General features: G+C 32.0%; 1 protein-coding gene and 1 long non-coding RNA gene across 2 annotated transcripts; one reads left to right on the forward strand and one right to left on the reverse strand.

Annotated features, from left to right (window-relative positions):
• Window positions 1-9697: 9697 nt before the first annotated feature.
• Window positions 9698-10709, forward strand: LOC143066620 (uncharacterized). Its single transcript, XR_012975700.1, has 2 exons — window positions 9698-9909; window positions 10559-10709. It is a non-coding gene; the product is annotated as an uncharacterized LOC143066620 (long non-coding RNA).
• Window positions 10710-12508: 1799 nt separating this feature from the next.
• LOC143069279 (uncharacterized) lies at window positions 12509-14693 on the reverse strand. Its single transcript, XM_076243831.1, has 3 exons — window positions 14615-14693; window positions 14305-14389; window positions 12509-13446 (listed from the first exon to the last, which is right to left on the reverse strand). The coding sequence occupies exons 2-3, from the start codon at window positions 14384-14386 to the stop codon at window positions 12992-12994; spliced, it is 537 nt and encodes a 178-aa protein (XP_076099946.1). The 5' UTR covers window positions 14387-14389; window positions 14615-14693; the 3' UTR covers window positions 12509-12991.
• Window positions 14694-20808: the final 6115 nt, after the last annotated feature.

Genomic DNA, 20808 nt, shown 5'->3' on the forward strand with positions numbered 1-20808 from the left:
AATACTATAGTAAATGAAAAAAAGGAAGGATAATCCGAAATATAATACCAACCACAACAGCGACAATCATCATATTAGTACTTATCATTTTGTATTTATGATAAATACATTTTTTGTAGCCCGTATGAAAAATTCATTTCAGTTAAATTCACGTTTTTGGTTGTTATTATTAATATTTTGACCCTATTTTTTACAACTTTCTGAGTTCTTTTAAAACGCAAAAAGTGTAACCACCCAAAAAAAGCAATAGAAATAAGTAGAAATAATTTTACAAAAATAAATGTTTTACTTCGTTCATCAGAATTATAATTGGTTATTAAACATATAACTTGGACGAGTATTATTTTCTGTACTTACTTTTTGGTTAGCTTTGAATTAATGATAATAATGCGATTGCTGTTTAATATATATAGCTAGTTGGATTATGTCATCGGAAGATGTATATATCAGACCTAAAAATATTGTAACACTTTGTTATGTAAATTATATCAATAAGGACGTTCTTTTTTAACCAGATACTACGTCATTTAATGTAATAATTCTAAGTATTCGAAAATACAGATTTATCTAATTGCCATATTAGATTCGTTTTACATGATGTGACACCTACTAACTGAACATAAAATACCCTCCGTCTAGATAACTATAGACCTTTAATTCTCAATGTTGATACACAACTAGTGCCTACATCATTGGTATTACAAATTATAAAATTCTGTTCCAGGATATTAATTTGTTAAAAATAAGGGTATATAAATTAATAATAGATACTTTAAAGTTACTATTGATTTTGTAGAGAAATTAAAAATAACAAAAGTTTATTTTTCAGAGCTTATTATTTTTAGTGGGAATCTTTTATTTCTATATCTCTATATTTTTGACTTTACATGAATTTAAGATTTTAGAATTTCATATTCAAATGAATTTAAATTTTATATTGTAATATTTAAAGTTAGCTAATTAAAGATGGCCGGATTTCACAATCAATCAGAATAAATCGATGGAAATGGCAAAAGTTCCTTACACTAACATATTTTAGCTTAATGATGTTGCGGTTGAGATTTTTGCTTTTATGATAAGCATACATAAAACTAAACTGTAATTAGCTTGCAAATTCAGAGCATTCTGAATCCAACTGTTAAGTAATTATTTGGGTTTATTGGCATATAAACAGTGTTAGTATATATTTAAGATGCAAAACGTATTGTCCGAAAAAGTACTGTTCAAGCGCAGTTAGAAAGTCATCCAAGATTATTTTTTACGGAGTGTAGTATCTTAACATGATAGAGAGTATAAATTTTTAGATTTTTTTTGCATAAAAAGTCTTGGTTTATCTCTTGGATGTAAAAAGGAGTGTAAAAAATTCAATGAACAGTTAGAAATAAAGGCAACAGTAGTATACCGCTGTTCGAAATTCATAAATCGATTGAGAAGATAAAAAAATCCGGGTTACAAACTAAAACTGAGGGAAGCACAGCAAATACAACGACACAACAGAAACACAACACTAAAATGCAACACACACAGAAACGAACTATAATATAACAATGGTCATTTTCCTGACTAGAAACGTTATCAATGATTATTCCTTAAGTAGGTGAAATTAAAAACATCTAGAATTTTAAATTGATGCAATAAGTCGAAAGATCATAAGTTAAGGAACAAAATAAGTTTTAAATATTGATAGATTATGGAACTCCTTTTTGTGATACTAGTATTCTTTTTTTAAATGGTAGGAAAAGTTAGACTCGGTCTAGTACCTTATATTTGCAGTGGTTTTATGTGGGTCTCAAATCGAAAGAAAAAAATCTAGAATCTGCTTAAACTTTGGCCTTTTATGAGCTATTCAAGTATTATATGAAAGCAAATATGGGTGTTCTGGGGCACAATATTAACACTGTATCGTAGAAAAAAAAAATCTGAACCAAATTCTTAAACCTGACCTTAGTACATCCGTAGGTGTCAGTAAAGTAACCTAAACATAGTAAAGGCACTAAATGTTAAAAGTATCTTACAGTTCCTAATTTTACACTTTTAATGTAAGCTGATATAAGAAGATGTGGTATGAGTGTCAAGTCCAAGTTATACAGGGTAAACCTGTTTTAATAATGATGCCACTGCTAATGAAGGATTTTCAAAGATGGATATCACCACCCTAGTAGTCAGTCTTTGCATAAATTATCATTTATATGGTCATAACTATAAATTAACTGTTTACAAAACATCGAACTTTTCTAACTACTAAGGATTTTTTACCCTGGGAATAGATTACCTTAGCTGAATATGGCAAAACCTCTTTTTTCGAAACTCAAAGCTCTTCAACTTTGTACTGCATTCAACTTTGTACTTTATTTTGGTGTTCTTTATTGTTCGTCACTGATAAGTTTTTTAAAGACACTATTAACAAATAAAATTGAGAAAATTAACAAAACAAGAGTCCGGCGTTTAAAATTTAAGTCATGTTATCTGTAACATGTTTATGATATATATTTGCATTGGAAACTAAAGTCAAATCTGTAACATGTTTGATAAATGAAAGTGCAGAATATATATTGGTTGATTTACAAAATTAAATAGATATAAGACAACTGCAGATACATTTCATAACTTGACAGTTATATCAACATTTAATGTATATAGTTTGACATTTGACTTATTTGACTATACTAACGAATCTGTATAGAGTAAATTCTAGCAAAATGTGACAAGAAAATCACAAAAATATCAAATTCCCAGAAAACGGAATGTCCATTATTAAATGAAAAAATCAAATCTGAAACATATCAAACCAATGGAAAACAATTGTCATATTCCTGACTTGGTTCAGACATTCCCCTATATAGAAAATGGTGGATTCAACATGTTTTTTTTTTAGCTTTCTGAACCTCTCACTTGTATGGCAGTGGCATAAGAATATACTATTATATTTGACAACAATGTGTAAACAAATCAAACGTACATAATAGATAAAAATGTCAAAAAGGGGTATAGCAGTAAACTTTGTATTATAATCGCTATAAAAACCAAACTAATTTGTCAACAATTAAAAACAAAATGTCATTAAGACAAAGCACATAAACAAAAATGAAAGTCAAGAATACCAAAAAAATTACCATAACAGAAAAACACAATGGCGGGATGTACAAAATACCGAGTTACGCCAAAAGGATATTAATAAAAAAAAATGATCTAAAGAGTAAAGACAAATAAAAGAACACTGGAACAAATAAGATGACACACAAAGCCAGTACCTAGAATCAATACTTCAAGACCAGCATGTGTTATTGGATTCTGAATATTTATCAACAAGGTTTTGATAACATCCAATGAACTTGTTTTTAAGAAAAAGGACGAGACGTTCTTTGACATTATCCTGGTTCATTAACTTTCGGATACTAGTGACGTTTTACAAAGACTGAGTAGCAGTTGTAAGCTCGAAATTCCGAATGAGATAGGAAATGTATATCCCATATGCAAATTGGTATCCTGCTACTTAATTGTTGGAACTTTTTCTGTATCTTATAATATTGGTAGGAAAGAAAAAAATTTGCTTTTTCGTAATCCTATATCTCTGTAAAACTCACAAAGCAATCCGAAAATAAGGATAATAATGTTGATTGATATTACAAAATTCTGGATCTAATATAAAGTATGTATCTGTTTAAGGCAGCACAATACAAAGATTGTTTTCAAGCCCATTAATGAACTTTAAAACTCATAAATGAGGAACCAATGAAAGAAAAAATATTTTGGTTTGTTACCCCGATTTTGTTTTTTGTCCATGGATTTATGAGTTTTGAACAGCGGTATACTACTGTTGCCTTTATGTATCATCCATATGGTTATAACTTATAGTTTCATTAATGCATAATTATTACATAATCAATCATTATGTTATGTGTTGCTATATTGTGATGTACACATTTGAATGAAATTAACTGTCATTCATAGCATCCAAACATATTTAAAAGATTGTAGTGTAACACCGTTTGACCTCCAAAGGGTGTCTCATATGTTTACCGTTGTATATGATTTACTGTAGACCTTCAATTGGGTATGCAAGCTTATTTCTAAAGAAATCTCCAAATCTAATTTGGTATAAAATTTGCTCTATTGAATTTATTGGAACTCTGAGTATTCAAAGAACAACACATACCTACCAAAATCAGACATATTGGGGCATCCATCTGGCAGCTTATTACATTTAAAACTACGTGTGTCACAATTGAATAAATAAGGATTTTCCTACTTTAACCTCATTTACTTCAATATTGTTCACACATGTACAATGGATACTTGAGAATTTACTCATTAATCAATTTGGTTTTGACCAGTAAAAAAGATTCCATCTCAGCAATTCTAAAAATATACAGAAAATGCACATGATGTGCATCAAAATTCATATCTTGCGGGAGAAGTAATATCGCATTTGACCTTGCTCAAAATCAGTTGCTTCATATGTGGTCAAAACTCCGTCCACCTGGATAAACATGAACTGTGAATGATCTGAGACATTAAATTCCACATTACATTTTATTTTTTTATTTGGTTTATATTCCTTTAGTACATACAACAATTTTTTTTTTTATTTTAACACTACAAAGGGAAGTTTTGATTGTGTACATAAAGTAATCAGGTGATCAGTCTGGAGGATTCATATTGCACATCTATACTATTAAACGAGAAGACCTCATTTTGTGTGTCGCTTCTCTTCATTCCACAATAAATTAATCATCATGCTTCTGTTTCCTATAGGTACTATGCATAGTCGCATTTGTCATCCATTCTTATGACCATGCCAAGAAATTGCCTCCGTTGAAATTCTGCAAATATCCCATAGAGCAAATTACATGGATGATTAATATTGACCATTTGGTATATGACCGTGTTCTAAGCGACACGTACATGAAGGTAATAAATTATTTTCTTGAATGAAATCAAATCTTTAGCTACTAATGACTGCCGTAGGAGGTCGACCGGAATTTTTAGCGAGGATTTCTTGGCATAGGTAACAATAATATGAACCCCTTGCAGAAAGAAAGAAAGAAACAAACAAACAAGCAAACATACACACACACATTAAGCAATCAATCATGTTTCTTAAAGGTAGGGGGAATCGCTTACAATTGCTTTTTTTTAAGCAATTGATTCATATTGTAAAACGGTGTTTTTAACCATTTGAATGTACCGTTTTTATTTTAAAAAATGTCCCATGGGACCTCCTTTTGCCCCCTCCCCCCCTTTTTCCCCCTTATTTGTATTTATCCTCAAATTACAACTGTTGAATGAAGCTGGGTGCTATCTATCCTTTCAACGGAGAAGAACGACAACTCCGTTTTTTTTTCTCTTTAATATTGTATTTACATAGATCTCTTCTGGAAAAAAATCCACATGCTTGCAAGTTATCTGATATACTCTGAAACTACAAGTCCAATCGACCTAAAAATTTGCAGTCAGCAGGGCATACATGTATTAAAACTTCACAAAACAACGTGGTGCAGATACCTCCCAAGAATTTCCGTAGAGAAAAGAAACTGCAATGCCGTAAAAATCGCTCTCTGGGTCCGTTAATCTCAATGAAATCCTACAATAAAATGTCTGCTCCTATATTATATTAAAATTTGTGTTACAAGCTGCTATTGAGAAATGTACATTGTAAGAAAATAATCAATGATCGTGTTTTAAAGTTACACAGGATAAATTAAGTCCAAAGCATGCACTGCTCGTGAACTGTGATCGAAACGTCAATTTCCTACAATGACAAAAGAAATATGCATCGTGTGTATTCCCTCGTTATATACATGTTGTTGTCTATCTAACGTCTCCACCTAAAAAGAAAAAAAATATACTAAGTTTTCGCTATTATAAAGCCTCGTCGCGTGACGCCACAACCTAGCGCGACTTTTAGCGCGAGACAAAAGTCGCGCGCGGGACCTGAAATAAAATAAAAACTTTCCTAACTAAATATAAAACTTAACCATGCCAAGAAATTGCCTCCGTTGAAATTCTCGAATATCCGATAGAGCAAATTACATGGAAGATTAATATTGACCATTTGGTATATGGCCGTGTTCTAAGCGACACGTACATGAAGGTAATAAACTATTTTCTTGAATGGGAGAAAAACGAAAATAAAGGCGTCCCAATATTGATTCCGTCACCAAACCGACTGTTATGTCAGACATGACTACCGGTTTTAACATTGAGAACCAATCGTATGATAGATAACAAAACAAATGATAAATAAATAAGCTAATCAGGGCGTTGACCATATCATGGTTTTTAGATCGCAAGAACCACTACAACTATACCTCGGTTTTAACTTACACATAATTTTCATAAGTACTCGGACGGTGACAGGACAAATATTTTCGCGTTTATCTGCATGTATATACTATGATTAATATACTACTATAATGAATAAAGACTCTATATGATATAGCAGTGATCGCCATGGAGAAGACACTTTATACAATTAATAGAAAATTAAATACACTTTAATATTTTTAATATAGATACGTATGTGCTTAGTATACAGAAACGCGAAAATAATGGAATATAACAGAAAACAAAATAATAACGGACTTTGAAAAAAAGAGAAGGCTTAAAATTACTGTCCTGTCTCCATGTATCTATATGACTTAAATGGCCCCCGATTTCGCTATTAAGGATGTTCGCTCCTCTTGTTTTTGAATTTTTGCCAGATATTCGGAATCCTCTGGTTTTATCAATGTAGTGCCATTAAAAAAAAATTCCCCGCTAACCTCTATTTTTCTTTTCATAATTTTATTACTTATAGTTTAAACAGCCATATTTGATAATCTAATAAAATCCTTATTATTTTTTTCATTCTTTTTTAAAGAAAAAGGGTTCCAATGTTAAATGTAAGAACAGTCTAGAGAGAAGTATTTCCCGCCAAATTTTCGATGGTTTATATCTCAAAAACAAGCCCACGGACCCTTCATTTTTTTCTGCTTTTTTAGTTCCTTTATTTACATACTATCAATTTATAACAGTCTTTTAAAAAGCTTGTTATTTTGAAACAGAGTAGCGAACATCCTAAAACAAAAATTATTGCGTTGATAAAGACTCTCCATATAATATAGCGGTGATCGCCTAGGAGAAGAATTTGATAGTTAATAGCAAATACACTTTATTTATAGTATACGTATGTTCATGCATCTAGTATACAGAAACGCGAAAATAATAGAATTTAACGGAGAATAAATAACGGACTTTGGAAACAAGGGAGATGGCTTAAACTGTTTCCAAGTACATATGCATTTTGATACCTTTTCTGAAATTCTCCAGATATGAAATCTTTTACAAAATATCTCCCTACAACATCTTACATACTTTCAACCAAGCTCTATATGCCCGCGATTTCGCGGGTGTGTTCTAGTTTTATCTAATTGTAACTGCATACAAAGAAAATTGGTGTTTTATATAAACTAAAAATATGATAATTTAGTATTTTGAAAAAAAATATTTAATGTAATAAAAGAAATCAACTTCAAACATTTATAAAATTTACTAAATAAAATGATATTAGAATCATCATGAAAACATCAGCAAAATTAACTGTTGTACAATTTTATCTGTTTGAATCTTGTACATTTATATTTTGATTTCCCATATAACAGTTTGTTTCTTAAAACAAAAACAACTCAAATGAAATTTTAATAAAATGGTGTATTGTGCTATACTTATTATAATCAATAAATTACGGGAAAATAGAATAAATAGTGTATACTGGAGATATTGTTAAATCTGGTGACAAACGGAAAACTCATTTAAAATATTACCCAAAAAATCTAAAAATGAGTAATATATTTTTGAATACAGTTATTACAAAATTCTAGATCTATTAAAGAGTTGCATCTGTTTAGATATAGAAACATATTTTGCATGTTACACAGTGAAATAAAAATTGGAATTCCGTGGATATATTAAAAAAAAAAGTTTATGTAATGGAATATATAAATAAAATATTTCAATTAATTCATAGAATTCATTGAATTTGGATAATAGTTTTTAATATATCGATTAGTGCACTGGAAATTCAGAATGGATATCAAATTAAAGTGCAAATAAAAAATAAATAATTATTCATTCATAATTATTATTTTGAGATTTGACAACAATAAAATCCCTCTGGATAATGATCATGCAAATATGTAATGAGCAACTTTTATTGAAGTAATGTATACGTGTGTTCTGTTATGTTTAAACATTTATTTGTTCTGGAAATTTACAAGTTTATCAATATTTGCAAATGATATCAAATATTAAGATTATATAAAAGCAATAAAGAAACAAAACAAACCGAAAAGAAATACCAAATAAGTTGAAGAATTAAATACCAAGAAGAAAAACCTTTATTTTTTTTTCTGAATTGCTCATTCCTAAAAATATGAAATTGGAGTAATATCAAAATTTAAGTCTAAATATAGTGCTTATTTGGCCACTTGCTTCGAGGAATATTTCTTTTTCATACAAAAACACTGTAAATTTGTTTTATGATTCTTAAATGAAACAGGGAAATCTACCTTCCAATTGTCTTAACTAAATTCCTCGAGTGTGACCTATCGAATTAGACCTGGTTTGTACTAATTTGAGAAGCAGGATCTACTTACCCTTTCAGAGCAACTAATATCACTACCAGTTTGTGATGACGTACGTGTTGCCCAGTCTTTATTTTTCTATGTTGTATTGATTGTGCTGTTGTTTTTCTGAATTTTTTGGGGTATTTTTTACCCGTGACATTGTCATTTTATTTTCGACTTATGAGTTTGAATGTCCCTTTTGTATCCCAGTGGGCACTCAACGTTGTGACAACGTTGAAATTTGGTTGAAATATGGTCGTGACGTTGATCGACCTAAATTCAACGTTGATCTAACGTCATGGTATTCAACGTTGAATTCACAACGTTGTTTCAACGTTGAATTTACGTCGTTAAAATCAACGTTTAAACAACAACGTTAATTCAACGTTGGGTTAACGTCAGTCAATCGAGACAGAAAAATCTTATTGTCAAAATTGAAGGGTACAGATATATTGGATGAGCAGATCGAACAAGGAGCAGTGCTGCAGTATTATAAACGATTGGATAATAAGTGTCTAATCTAGAATTTATAATACTTATAAGGGGGTCCACTGACTGCCATATGATAAGCGTGAGGGGTTTCCTCCTGTCATGCTTCCATGATCCCTAAATAATCAATCATTTTTTCCCACAAAAGAAGGGGGTAGACTTGAATTGCATTGTTTATGCATGGAAAGGAGTTTTGGACAAGAACAAGTGGTCAGGAGACATCACAATAACAAATCGGCTTTTTCAAATTAATTTTGTTTTGTGTTTATTTTTTTAAGTATCTTTAAAAAAAATCAATTCTAACCAATTATTAAGAAGATCTAATTTTGGTTTATTAATTATCTATATTTTGGGAGATCTCAAAAACCTGTTCATGCTATTTTAATTATATGTATATCTGTATATAGATATGATATATTCTTAGTTTATATTTTTTAAATCAAATCGATTTTTTTTAATTGCTTTCATTCAATTAAATAAAAAGGTGAAATTATTCGGTATATTTATTTAATTATTTTTACCGATTGATATTTAATATATAAACTTAAAATATCATCGATGTACAATGTAATCATAATAGACATAATAATTGAGAAGTTTTTAAATTTTCGCGGTTTTTCAACTGGAGTTCCGAATATTTACATTTGGATGCGCACGCAAGCACGCGCACCTCTTTTTAACATCCGTTTAGAAAAATTTGAAAATCATCCTCGAAAAATTATCGCACCAGACTGATGAACAAATAGTGAACAACTGCGTCTAAGGAATATAAAGAAGATAGAAGACTTTTCTGTATAAACCTCTTGATATAAGCGTAAGTCTATTTTACAGTTAAATTAACGAAGAATCATAATATAAACAAACACATTCAAATTATTTATCAGATTATCTGCATGTTTACCTTCATAGAAATTATGAGAAGGTCTTATCTTACTGAATCTAATTCAGTTTCATTTCAAAACATGATTGCATATATCCTCTAATTAGCAAACTAACATAAAACATATCTAGCCATGCACAGAGTCAGTAATATCAGAAAAAGGGGGAGGGGTGTCATCGAAAACTAGCCATTCGTTCCAATACAACTCGATATGGTGTGTGACACCAGAGACATATAATACATATTGTATTATATGTCTCTGCTGACACACATAGAAATGGTCTGCTCTTAAACACTATTTTGGTCTTTTAGATTTTTTTGTTAAATACCTCTCATCTTTGATAGTTTTATCTGTTTATGAACATTATGGATATTGGCAAACACAGATCTGGTTTAAAGGATTCATGCTTTGTCTTGTTATTGATGCAAGCTGGTACAATTGTTTCAAATGAACATGTTGTTTTCTATGATTTAAAATAATTGTTTAATAATTGGTAAAATTTGATAACATTTCCGGCTTGTAAAAGTACACAACTTTATTTATGTAATTCAAATTTATGTTATTTCTTTTCCATGCTTTCAGATGCTGTTCTAGTCTGCCACAAAGAGACACCAGAATCCAAAATATCCGCGCAGTGATCAGGACATTTGAAGTGTGCCCCACAGAGAGCAGAAGGAGTTTCTAGGCCAGAAGAATAAATCATTAAAACAAAATAAATTTTTCATTTTAAAAACCTCTTTTTTTTTTTATTTCTATAGTCAATTAAGTGCCAGTAAAAAAAGGCAGTGAAATTTAGAAATAAGTTATTTGGTGCATCTTTTTTTTCTCCGGTTTACTCAATTGTATCGGGTGTATGGATAATGATTGAATGAGTAAACAGCTTGGTGATGGTATGGTTTGTTCCAAATGCCTTCAAGATGAATAAAAAAAAACATACGGTATACACTCAAAAGTCCAATTTCAGATCAACAAGTATCAATAAAAATGAAAAAAAAGACAATAAAAAAGAAATATCGGCTTACAAAAACTTAAAATGAGAACATCTTTTTTTATGGTCCTGCTATGTATTCACATAAAACAAAGGAGGCATTTTGTGTCACTGTGTCAAATTTGCTGCATTTACATAATTTTGTATAAGTTGGAAAACTTGATCAACCAGAATCAAACCAGTGTGCTGTAGTAAGTTTTTCTTTTTTCCTTTGCTTTGAGAAATTGATGTGCTAGAAAAGTAAGCTTTGTTAATATTGATATATTTGATTTCAAATAAAATGTTGATATTGTAACTGTCTCTTCTCTTTGTTTCTGATTGTTATTGTCTACTATTCTCTTTTGGAGTCCGTTGTTGAGAAAGGAACTGTTGATGGACACTAACTTGAAATAAAACTTGAAAGGGGCTTTTTCATTTCATAATTCAGTTATCTTGTTATTGTATTTGAACACGTGCCAATAAGGATTAATGTACACCCCAAAACCATCACTTCAACCAACCTACAAATGTCCCAACTACAACATAACTCGACCTGATTTCAACCTAAACCAGACCTGATTTCAACCTAACTCAACCTGATTTCAACCTAAACCCGACCTGATTTCAACGTCACTGGACCCGATTTCAACATGTTATCAACGTCAATACAACGTTGAAACTGCAACGTTGATTCAACGTCAGAATTTCGACGTCATTACAACTTTCAAAACTAACCCAAGTTTCAACGTTGTAACAACGTTGAAGACTGACTTTGGATCAACGTTGATACAACGTTTTGTGCCTGCTGGGATACTTCGTCTCTCATTTACAATTGATATTAATTAACCCCGAAAAAGCTATCTCAGTCACACTACAGCAGTGGTATTTGAACAGGTTATGTGATTGGACAGCAGCAAGGTAGACTCTAAACATACTAGTACGAATAAGAAGATGTGATATGATTGCCAATAAAACAACCCCCTGCAGATACCAAATGACGTAGAAGTTTAAAAATGCATGAGTGATTAGCAATTCATAAATTCTTACATTACTTACTGGTCAATTTAAATTTTCCAATGGTTATATCAATTTTATAATCTTTGTTGAACAATAGGTATATGTCAAGTACAACATTTACAGTACAATATCATCAGTGTGTCGTGAGATCTACTGCAGCTACCGGAATGTAAGATTGGTCAGACGATTCGTTAAGGTCTTAGCTCGGTATAGATATGCATTAAGTTGTCCAATATTTCTCTTCAGTTATCTCTCATGGGATTTTACTGCTTTTAGAAAGCTTGTTGCCCAACCAACCGCCCACCTGTTTGACACTCTGAATATTCAATTTTCCTTGGTTTAACCAAATTTTCATCCAATACTTTATAAAAGTTCTGTTAACTAAGTATACATCATGTAAGGGCAACTCTTAGGTTATTCAGAATGATTTTCGTTAAATGAACAACAACAATTGTTTCACACTACTATATCGCTGCACTACAAGACATTCAAGAGCCATGCATTTATAAAATTCCCGAACTAAATGACAAACAAAAACAACATATATGTGCTCTTCATCGAATCTTTGATACATCTTCCTTTATTCTATTTGAATATTTTTCATAAGTAATGCAACAGTAAAAATGAATACATTATTCAATAAATACACAATTCTGACTTTAAGTTTACGGAATTTGAGTCACTTTGTTTTCGGTATCAATTGTCAGTAAGTGAAACAACAATCAAAATCTAAAAAGAACATGAATATTTTTTTTTTAAAGCGCACTGTATTTAAATATAAATTTAATTCCGTTTCAATTTATTTTTACGTCGCTCTTCAAAAGATTAAAAACACGTTAATGATTATTAAAAATTCATGTTGTTCCTATTAGGTAAACTTCAATTCTATTTCAATTGTTTATGTTTTATAAATTACACATATTTGTTTGTGGCGACTTTTTTGTTTAATATGATTTTATCCCTATGAAATAAAGGGTGGACATCTCACTTTGTTTGATAATATGATTTCTACAGTTTTTATTTAAAGTCACTTAATAAATTGACTTGGATATTCCACCAGATGGGTAGTATGAACCACTAGCTTGACCATAAGATCCACCTAATCCACCATAAGATCCACTCATACCACCATAAGATCCACCTAATCCACCATAAGATCCACTCATACCACCATAAGATCCACCTAATACTCCATAAGATCCACTTCCTGATCCACCATGATAACCTCCAATGCTTCCTCCGTATCCTCCCATACTTCCACCATATCCTCCCATACTTCCATCATATCCTCCCATACTTCCACCATATCCACCACCATATCCTCCGATACTGCCACCATATCCTCCCATACTTCCCCCATATCCTCCACTATATCCACCACTATGACCTAGAGAGTGTCCTCCATATCCACCACCGTATCCCTTTTCATATCCTCCGTATCCACCACCATGTCCACCGTATCCTTTTCCGCCATATCCGTTGTATCCTAAAAAGACAAAAAAAAAATGGTTTTGAAAACTAACTGAAATTCACTTTATTCTAAGTAGATGATGAAACATAATAAAAATGCAAAGGTTTTCGCTGGACAAGGCTGTTCAATCAAAGCTCTGTTCAATAAATTAAGATTTACATAATATAAAAAAAATAGTAGCTGAAATAACGTCGGTAATGCACGTACAAAAACGTTTTCAGTCATGAATCTTCAATAGTCACTAGAACACACCCGCGAAATCGGGGTCATTCAGAGCGTGGTTGAAAGTATGTAAAATGTTGTAGGAAGATTTAATGACTTGAGAATTTCAAGAATAGGTACTTGGGGACAGGAAAATATCTTTTTTTATCCCTTCTTCTTTATTTAAAAAATTCCCATTTTTTTTGTTTTCTATTAATTACAATGTGAACATATATTTAGTATATTATGAACATGCAAGTCAGGAGCCTGTAATTAAAGGTTTGTTTACGTGTTACATATTTGTTTTTGGTTCATATTTTGAACATAAATAAGGCCGTTAGTTTTCTCGTTTGAATTGTTTTACACTGTCATTTCGGGGCTTTTTATAGCTGACTATGCGGTATGGGCTTTGCTCATTGTTGAAGGCCGTACGGTGACCTATGGTTGTTAATTTCTGTGTCATTTTTGTCTAGTCAAAAGCTTTATAGATAAAACTCAGATAACATTGAAGTATTTATAAAGCAACCGTCATATCAGCAATCAGTATGTACATTCATCTAAACTATAACAAACCGATTGTGTAATACCATACAAACAAATAAATTCGAATAGAAAGTACAAAAAGCGTAACAATTGCATTTTAAGGTGAAATTTTAATAGTCATATCCTTACCTCCATGTCCTTTACCATATCCTCCTGCTGATACAACAGCGGCTAGGACAACAGTAGCGACGACAGCAAGGATGAATCTCATTTTCTAAACAAAAAAAATAACATATTTTATTCATTAGATGCAATTTTCTAAATAGTTTGCCCGATTTTTACTTCTCTCATTTTTTAACAAAATCAACAAATAAAAAATAATTAAAACTCAATAAAATAAAATTAACTAGAAATGATTTTTAAGAACGTACTATCATAGTTCATATTTATTACAGGTTATTAACATTGAAATTGGAATAATCATATTTTTTGTACTTACTTTGTGGTTAGTTTTTTCTTAATTGGTGAAGATAATGTGATAGGTGTTTTATATATATAGGTGGTTTATTATGTCATCCTATCAGGTATAATATATTAGACCCAAATAATATTGTAACACGTTATTATGCAAATTATTTCATTAAGGACGACTTCTGGTCAGCCGTCACTGTGTCATTTTATGTAATAATGTAATATCATGAGATAAGACCTAATAACAAATATAGCATATATTTTACATCTACCATTATTTTAGTGAAATTATATATAAGTTTACGGTAAAAAAAAAAATTGAAATAAAAAAAAAGAATTATACTAGATGAGTCCAAGATATCATTGATTTTTTTCAGAACAATTACCATCACCATAGAGCTACCTTATCCTCAGATTTCTCAAAAAGATCTAAATTCTCTGTAGTTCAAAACTTATTTATTCAGGTGCGCTTAAAAATAGAGAGAAATGCATTACCAAAAATATTTAATTATAAATACGAGATCCAAGATATATTTGATTTTTTTAGAGCAGAAACTTATTTATTTAGGTGTCAAAATTCCAGATAGAGAGGAATGGATGCTTTACATATTGAAATACGAAATAACAAAGGTTAATTGCTCAACCTATATGCATTTTTCGAAATCAATGACAAATAGGTAATCTATACACTGATTGGGGTTGTATTAAGGATTTTCGCTTTTAGGACCAAACAAAACAATCCTTGTTTTTATAAGACCACGATATTTCAAAAGCTGTAAATAAAGTTAGTCATTTAGAGCACATCGGGGGTTTCATTGAATTAATCTTCTAATTAGGATAGCATATTAATCTATTGTAATAAAAATTCATAATATCTAATAAAATTTGTAGATTTAGCTAACAAGGTCCTTATATTTGTATAAAGTAACATTTGTTTACAGTGGAAAGTTGTTTTAACGTTAAATATGCTACAATTAAAAATTGCTTGCTAGTCCCTCTCTGTGATTACCTTTAGATAACTCCGGTTCATTTCCCAATCAATCTATCATGAAGGGAATTAATAGTTATCCCATAAGGACGCGGTGTGTCAGTGTAAGATCATCCCGATGGCCGGAGGCCAGAGGGTGATCTTACACTGACACACCAAGTCCGAATGGGATAACTATTTTACATCCCAGCTGTTTTAGATTAGACGAAAAACCATTTACAATTCATAAAATCTAGTTTAGAACGCCACACAACCATTATTATATACTTTATATATTACTATATGATGTATACCCTTTATGACCCCCTAACACGATGAGTAGATATCAAACAATGTCAACTCGCCCCACTGGCCAATCGGCCCACACTATATCGCCACTTTATGAAAAAATCGCCCACTCTTGTAACCGACTCGCCCAACTTTAAAAAAGTGTAAAATCAAATTGAACAATCAGTCTGACAACTCATTAATTAAACGAAAAGGGTTTAACCCCACTGAGTAAAGGTCTGCCAACTCGCCCCAGTTATAAAAATATCTTGCTTCCTTTAAGTATGTTAAATTTCTGAAAGTTCGTATCCAGTCGTCTTGGTGAAGTGGTATGTGTCGTGGCTTGATATGCTAAAGGTCTTGAGTTCGAATCCCAGCATATACACTTGATTTTTTCTGCGTGAATTTTGATAGATAGTCTTCTCCGTATAATTAATTATAAGTTTTATACTGGATTTGACATTCCCGCCAAAATGTTACAGAACAAAGGAAAGCATGCATAACAAAGAAACTTAAACTGGGGTGATCTGGTAGGTGTGATCCGGCTCAGATCACCCCTGTTAGAACAAAGGAGCTGGGATGTAAGATAAATAATACGATATATATATATGTGGTGGTGTTTAACGACCTTGACTGGCCTTTCAGCCCTCGCACGGTCGGCTCGTGCCCGAAGGCGTTTGGTGAGCTTTAAATATTCTGGAGCCATGGGTCAGGAACAAGTAGTGGAGGTCGCAATATGGAGGCCGCCATCTTGGTTTTGGTGAGTTGTTTTTGGTTTTTGACTATTTTGTTGTTTATTCTTCACTAACGGCTGCTTTCAGGGCCAGTTTGGTCAGCTTGGCAGCCCGTTAGCCTCGATGATGGAGTACTGGTAGATGATCTCGGACGTAGTTCGAAAGATGACAGGAAGCATTATCAGGACCAAAGCCGTGAGGCAGTGAAATGAAGGTCGTATCACCCAACAGCCTAGGATACAGCCCTCGGACGTTAATCGGCATAACACTCCCCATAATACAATGGTTTTGAAGTGCATGTTAACGCGGGTACGCCAACCGCTACGTCTATCTGTACGGCATGGATCGGTTTCTGTCATCTTAAGTAGTAAGTCGTTGATATCTAACTGTAAACCCTCATAAAGATAGCGGGTAAAGGAGAGCTGGCCCAGCACGTCCGTTCAGCTGTAATGACTGAGACGTGACTGTGTTTTGAAATAATACGGATGTCAATCATAGTCTTTTTAAAAAATGATGAACGGTTCTTTATATTGGTATGTAATCATTTTAAACGTTTCAAATTTATGAAATTATATTCGTACATCAATGTTTTTGATACACCAATAACAAAAACTGAAATATATTGAATTGATACATTTTGTAACTATTCAAATTTATATCAGAAACCTAAACTTAATTATGAAATAATGAACCTGTTAAAGGGAGACAATACTCGCATAACTTTTTCGAATTGGCACATAATACAACGGAATGTCACTCTTGCATACAAATGGCACATCAATATAATTAATTAACTGTGCAATCGCGCTCCACCTTCAATGATGATTCTAAATTATAAATATAACCAAAAGTTGTTAATCTATAGATAGTAAAGACTAATGAAATCTAACCCACTGTTAAAATACAAGGCCGTAGCATCCATTGAGGCAAGTGAGGCAAATGCCTCACTAAAAAAATGACCAAGTATGGTATTGATGTTTAAAAAAAAATCATTTATATATCCAAATAATGAGCGATGACCAAAACTAATCCTAAAAGACGACGGGTACGTTATTTGATTACAATCATCGTATATAGCCCGGTAAATTAATAGATTCTGAATATCCCGAAAATTCTAATCGTGTCAGGAATTTATCAGTGTCAGTTTCAGAATCAATAATTATCAATAGGTCATGAAATCGAACGTGATCAATGAACGTTAAACATGGATCTGTGGCTTAAAACAGGATCATGTAGAAAAAGAAGCAGTGCAGGTATTAGTTTTAATAAAATATGAGTGATTATGTAAGGACTCAATGACTAGGCATGGCCGCAGGGTCCAAACCTAATAACTGCAACTCCCGTTATTTCTCGGAAATTCTGGATCTGCCATTGAAATCAATAAAATAAAAAAGATATAATGTGGCGGGGTATCACTTAATATTCCATTAATTTTTCTGACCCGACTTCATATGTCGACGGGACATATAGAGGTACCCTTGTCCGTCCGTACGTCTTTCCGTCACACTTTGGTTAAGTTCTTGGTTTAGGTCCATATAATGTCAAATATGCAGTACGGGAGGGTCATCCTTTGTCTCATAGACGCAGTTTCTAGTTGTTACTTTGGCCCTAACAGGTCCGTACTAAGACTTGGTTCCATCAAAATTGGCAAATCTTAATGATACCATACAAGACGAATTGCTTCAAGTTTATTCTCCGGATCTGCCAGATGTAAATACATTTGTACATGGGAACAAGAAGTGACAAGGTGGAAGGTTAAATTTTCTGACATCCCTAAGGCCAAATTACCAGGTCCACTCAAATCTTCTTTGAAACAGGCACATCAAGACTTTTATCCAAATATCAGACGGATATTTGTGCTACTGTTGACAATGCGTGTCACCAGCGTTTGTTGTGAAAGGTCCTTTTCAGGACTTCGTAGACTGAAGACTTGGGAAAGATCCACAATGGGTGAGGAACGCCTTTGTGGACTGGCAATGCTTCACACTCACTGGGACAAGGATGTTTCACGGGAGGATATTCTACTAAGATTCGATAGAACTGGACACAGACGGATTGGAAAGCTGACATTTGACTAGAAGATTTCACTTAAATGAAATATAGGCCCTTATAAATGTGTGAAATTTTGATTTTTGGAAGAAACAGTTTAATGACCACAAGTCTTGTTTTTATTTTATTTATCTTTTTTCTCTGACAGTTTTTCTATTTGCCATAATCGCCGATAATATCTACATATGACATAAAAATGCACATAATTGCGCATTTGTAAACAGTACCACATTTATAATTTACCAGATAAAGAGGTTCCAATTTATTCATTTTACACATAAGTAACCATACCCCCCCCCCCCCCCTTAAAAGAAAATGTTTTATCACTTTTATGGCACATGAAACCCATATGATCGATATCACTAATATAGGCCCAGGAAACGCCCAGATAGCAGGATTTTGCACAATTTACCCCAGAGCTTCTTGGGGGCCTTTTAAGGCCCCAAGACCCCCTGCCAAATTTTTTTCGCCTCGCTCCGCTCGGCGAATGGATCTCGCCTCACTATTTAAAAGACCCTAGCTACGGCCTTGAAATATTTATTTGCATTTTTTTAAAACTTCCTCAGTAAAATGCTTGAGCCACTTGACTTTCATAGCTCATAATTAACGTTTTTACACAATGTTTAAATAAAGTAGCTAAAGATTATTCGCTTCTCAAAGTGTAAGACGCAATAAAAATCGTATGCTTGCACCATCTTACTCAAAAACAGATTAAATTAAGTTCTGAACATTTCGACATTTCTTCGTTAAAACCGGTTTTAAACAAATCACAAGTACGTGTTAAGATCCCGGCTAAATACCCATATCCAGATATCGTCAGGTAAATTTGCTAATTAGGATACTTGAAAAGTGAGTCAAATGAACTGCAATATTTTGTAAATAATTTTGCTTTAAAAGAGAGTGACAGTTTTATCTAAAACGATGTTAGAAAAAGCAACCAAAGATTATTCTTTTATAGATACATTATGTTAACATGAAATTGAGAATTACCCTACACAGTTGTTAATGTTTCCTAATTCTACATTTCTAACGTAGTTCTCCACAATACAAAAGAGATAGGATCTAAAAAAAATCGTTGGACAACTAGGAAAATAAAGAAATAAATAAAATAGGAGAAAATTGAGACTAATCCGTCAATGAGATACCGGTATTCTGGAAATTTATACATAGTGTTCATCTTATTTCTGTCGGTCTCAGATGTGTTGTTTTTTAGACTTTGTCGTTTTGAGTTCAGGGTTTACATTTTTTTTTAAATAAATTAAATTTCGACGTTTGTATGTGTTTTATCTTTAGTGTTCGTGATTGCTATACAAACAGGGAAAAATGTGATGGACAGTGAATGATTGAAAAACCCTTTCTTTAACTAAAAAGAAAAATGCTGGATCCATAAATTAATAAAGAAAGCTGCTATTAAATTAACTATATTTCTATGTGTTTGGCCTTGTATAAACTATCTGTTACTTGATAACTGGACAGTCCAAAGTACAATTGGCCGTCCTTTCATTTATATGTAAAGGGGCGAAACTCGCAAGGTTTAACATGCTATGAAATTTACCTTACCTTGCTGAACATAAACATTTTTAGTAAAATAGTTTTATCATGAATAGATAAACAACCTCTTCCATGAAAATAAGGATGAAAATAGAAGAATAAATGTTGATTTTTTGGTAAGATCGTTGTTATTCTTTTTACTTCAACAACAAAATTATTCACTAAGTTTTCGTTCCAAATTCAATTAAAATATACTTCTTTTACTCAACACAATTTATCTTTTTTTTTTACTTGACAATTGCAACGCATTTATGATGTATGTTGTTGGTTTTTTTTTAAATTTTTTATAATTTAAAATTGGTACTGTTTTCTTTTACATATTGTCTACCAAGCCTTGTGGGTCTAGCCAGAAAAAAAATTAAGATGTTCACTGAAATTACACAAGATTTGACTTTTTTGATGCTTATAAAATAAAATCAAAGATGGGGATCATAAGTCCACTAAGAAACATATTAGTAATGCAAACACATACCATAGCCTCTACTTTGAAACTGTCTCAAACATATAACTAAAACTTGAATAACTGAAACATTTATTTTTTATATAGATTAGACCGTTGGTTTTCCCGTTTGAACGGTTTTACACTAGTAATTTTTGGGGACCTTTATAGCTTGCTGTTTGGTGTGAGCCTAG

Source organism: Mytilus galloprovincialis, chromosome 3 (genome assembly GCF_965363235.1).
Source record: "Mytilus galloprovincialis chromosome 3, xbMytGall1.hap1.1, whole genome shotgun sequence".
Classification (NCBI taxonomy): domain Eukaryota; kingdom Metazoa; phylum Mollusca; class Bivalvia; order Mytilida; family Mytilidae; genus Mytilus; species Mytilus galloprovincialis.